General features: G+C 41.3%; 1 protein-coding gene across 1 annotated transcript in view; it reads right to left on the bottom strand.

Moving 5' to 3' along the window:
* LAMB4 (laminin subunit beta 4) overlaps positions 1-4252 on the bottom strand; it is a 99883-nt gene that overhangs the window by 89247 nt on the left and 6384 nt on the right. Inside the window, exon 2 of the mRNA XM_003782586.2 lies at positions 2476-2633. Within this exon, the coding sequence (XP_003782634.1) occupies positions 2476-2633 (158 nt within the window). The remainder of the gene's footprint in view (positions 1-2475; positions 2634-4252) is intronic.

The raw sequence follows: 4252 nt of genomic DNA, 5'->3' as shown, positions 1-4252 counted from the left end.
TTGCAGTTGTTGTTCAGCTGGCCTGAGCAGGGGGAACCCCCCTGCCTGGGTGTGTGTGGCTGGCGCCCTACCCACAGAGCTACTAGCACAGCCCAGGGGTCTCACTCTTGCTCAGGCTGGTCTCAAACTCCTGAGCTCAAGCGATCCTCCCAGCTTGGTCTCCCAGAGTGCTAGGATTTTACAGTCGTGAGCCACCGCACCCGGTACTTTTTTCTTTTTTTTTAGAAAAAGGAAAGGGAAATTTATTACTTTGCCTTCATCTTAGAGGGATGTTCTCTGATGACGCTATCTAAAAGGCCACTGTCTCTCTTCACAGCCTTCTGCCACGCTCTGTCCTGTGACTTGCTTTATATATTTCCTAAGCCTTATCACTACTTGAGACTATATTATAAGGTTGTTGGTTTATCATCTGTCTCCATAATTGCAAGGGAAGCTGACTGAGGACAGACGTGGTTTCCTTTATTGCTATATCTCCATTACCTAGAATAGCCCCTGACACAGAGTAGGTGCTCAGTAGAATTTGTGGAATGAATACATGATGATTTTAATGATTATTTCAGCTAGAGTCTGTCAGAGTGATCTAGGCCTTCAAGAGATCTGCGTAATCAGTGCATTTTAGAATTGCTGGCCACTGTAAACCTGCTTTTTGAAGAAAAGCAAAAAGTACTTTGAAAATTAAGTCATGATAGGTGCTAGGTCTGTTCTGCATGGGGTAGGCTAGCCCCAGAACTGCCTTAAATGAGCTGCAGAAGCCTTGTGCTTCCATTAAAAGATATCAAGGCTTCAAAGAATTTCCAGTTATATTTTGGAAATTATTGGGGAAAATTATTAACTTTTAGGGGTTATGGGCCACTTTTCTGTAAATGTTTAGGTGCATAGCCTTTGATGGGGCTGGCTCCAGAGGATGCTTCCTTGTGGCCAGCGGATGTGGGAGTTTGAACTTGGATAACACGTGGGTCAATGTTAACTGAAGAAGCATCTGAAGAAAATGTTTTCCTTGGTAGATCTGTCTTCGATAATGGACGGGGGAGGGGGGATCACCTTCCATGCTGCCCAGATGTTTATCTAGACTGGTGATTATAGCCCCACCTGTAATAATTTGTCAACCTGAAATATTTTGAGGTAGTTTTCCATTTCTAAGTTTTCTAAGATTTCTGTCATTCCATAGACAAAAGAAGCCGCCACAGGCTTCTCAACAGGGACGTTGAATTTACTTCTTTTTCGGTGGTGTAACTTGGAGACCTAAGAATACCAATTTGTGATTATTGGCAGAGTATTTGGATCATGACACCAGTAAGCAAATATCAGTGGCTGGAGAACAAGATGGGTGATATGGGAACATTTCTAATATTACCGCTGAGAACCTCTGCTTTGTCCAAAGGACCTGGACTCAGTAAGGTCATTTAAAAGGCCATCCATCCCACATGGCCTACAGCGGAGAATTTCCACCATGTAATTTCCTTGCACACGTAGAGGATTTGCTCTCTTGCTCAAGTACTTCCCAAACTTAGACTAATGCTCAGCACCCATGTATTGTCTGCACATATTTAATCATCAGCTTTTACTAGAAACTAATTAGAATACAAAGCATTTATCAGAGATCTAAACAAGTTGCCTTAAATGAACAATACATGGAAAAGCCTGGGCTGCTCACATTAGGCTTATAGCCAACTTCCTTCCTGCACATCCTCCCATTTACGGGGTGGATACGGTTGTCTCGGGGTTTTCTGTAGGTTTAATACTCAGATGACCTTGGATGCTTGTTCTGTGGCCAGTACATGGGGAGAGAAAAAAACTCAAACAGCCACTGGTCCTTTTATAAAACTGCTCTTTAAGGGAAAGAGGCACAAAACCATATTTACATTGGGAATTTATGGTTTTTAGACAATACAGCCTCCAAGTGATATGAGGTTGGCATAATCACTTCACAGTTTTATGCCCCCTCATCTGCTTTAGGCAGACGCTTCAGGACTCATGTTCAGCAGAATGGCCTTGAGGGGGATCTTCTGTCTTCACTGAACTATAATTCTGTTTGCTCTATGGGAGTGGCCAATACAGCTAATTAGACTTTATAGCAATTCCCTTCAAAGACTGAACCAGAAAGAGTTGTCTAATTCTGAGGGTATCAAGAAATGGAAATTAAGCAGATCTGCCCTATTTTTTGATCAGCTGCAGTTTCCTGGACTTTGAATTATATTACAGATGGCCCTGCAGTTGGTTCCGCATCTTCAGATTCAACCAGGTTATGTGCAAATACCATGCCATTTTGGATCAGGGATTTGGGAATTCATGGATTTGGGTAGAGAGAGGAGGGTCCCGTGACCAGTCCCCATCAGATACCCAGGGACAGCTGCTCTTATGTCTCCATTGTTTTGTCTTCTTTAACATTGTCTGAGTAACACCAGAGGTACTTGGAAAAAAATCTACATCATTGATTAAATATTGTTCCAGCAAGTAAACACTGAGCCAACCCACCTCCAGGTAACTGAGGATGCAATATTTCTGGGGTCCGTTCAGCCCGCAGGTGGAAGAAGCTGTGAGCTGCGTGTTGCGGCCCACGAGGAGATCGCCTGTGGAAGGATGACAGGCTCCCCAGCTGCAGTCATCCTGCGCTCTGGAGAAACCAAGCCACCCTGGAACACAACAGAAACAGCTACATAGAGGCAGTCTAAGGCTGGCTCAAGGCGGGAAGGAAGAACTGGGTAAACTGGAAGGTTAACAGAAGGTTTATTATGGACACTAGTTCTGTTGATCATTAAGACCCTGGCTGTGGATGTTGTTGGTGCCTCAGCCTGATGGAAATCTTCTAGCCTGGGAGGTTATACCCTCTGTGTCCCTTACCCATACCTGATGGATATAGATTCAAACAGCTGGCACCATGGCCTCAAACTGGGATCAACTCCATGATGAGATTCATGCTCAGAATTTCTGCTTGGCCTCCAGTTGAAGCCCAACTCTGGCTGGACCCACATCCCGTCTCCTCCTCTCTCACTCTATTACTCTGAGAGCACTTCCTTAAAAAATCACTCACACAGAAGTCTCCGTCTCAGGCTCCGTTTTGAGGAGCCGTGATTCGAGACAACCTGTTTGCATGTCATTTTAGGGCAAATAACAGAAACCAATGCCGAGGGATAAGGAAGGAGAATCCTAATTCTGTGTGTAACACCACTTCCGACCTGTGCAAAATAAATTAGAGAATTTAAGAAGTCTTTGAGAAATAACTTTCTGTTAAAATATGTAAATTCAGTTGCACTCTTTTATAACCTGAATTGTTGGGTTCAGATACCCCTGGAATGCTGACTTTGCTGTGACACCTGCTATACATCTGTCATCAAAGGATTTGGTCACAGTGTTATAAGATTATTGCAGGGGACAATACTATCGGAATTGGCACCTCAGTTCTCCACTTTACTTTTCACATGTAGCCTCTGAGATAATTGCCTTAAATCTCTGTTTAAACCATTTCAAAAATTCTATTCATTTTAAATGTTAAGTTTTGGAGAAGGGATAGGTTGCTTGGAAAAATTAGAGGTATGTTATAAGTGCATTAAAATATCGTCTTACAAACTATTGCTAAATAGTAGAAGTAATATTAGCAAATAATATGAAACACAATAAATCCTAGGTAGGAGATAGAAAAGGGGTAGAAAAGAACTTATGTGACTTAGAAGCCAGCTGCCTTTGATTGGAAAAAATTATAACCACCATTTTATTACTTCCTCTTTTTTAAAAATTTCATATAATGTTAAAAAAGAATCAGAAGATCTAAGCAGAGGATCTGGAAAGGTTATAAATCAGTTATAAATTTTCAGGCAAATGAGCCTCTTATTGGACACAGAGGAAAAAAAATACCACCAATTGATACCACATCACCTAGAAGAATCTGAACCATATTTCCATCATTGTGTATTTTCAAAGATGTCTTGGACTCCAAGGAAAGATTTACACTGAATTGGGAAAATACGGCTTCATTCAAGTCTAAAATAAAATCAGGGTTTGATTACTGAGTAACTGAGAACGCAGAGGTTAGTAAACACCTAGTACAGTTAGGCTGGATAAATGGACATTTATATATTTATTTAACATTGGCCGAAGATGTATCAGACTTTTAAGTTAAGTAGGTGATATAAAGTCCAAACTTTGCTTGCTGGATGTCATTGGATATAATAGCTCTCTGAGTCTCAGGTTTTTCAAAATACAGATTTTCACTAAAGATAAATGCTTCCAAAATGTTTTTTTTTCTTTTTTTTTT

Source organism: Otolemur garnettii, unplaced genomic scaffold (genome assembly GCF_000181295.1).
Source record: "Otolemur garnettii isolate 467f Iridium unplaced genomic scaffold, OtoGar3 scaffold00005, whole genome shotgun sequence".
Taxonomy (NCBI): Eukaryota; Metazoa; Chordata; class Mammalia; order Primates; family Galagidae; genus Otolemur; species Otolemur garnettii.
This window is presented reverse-complemented; position numbering and strand designations above follow the sequence as displayed.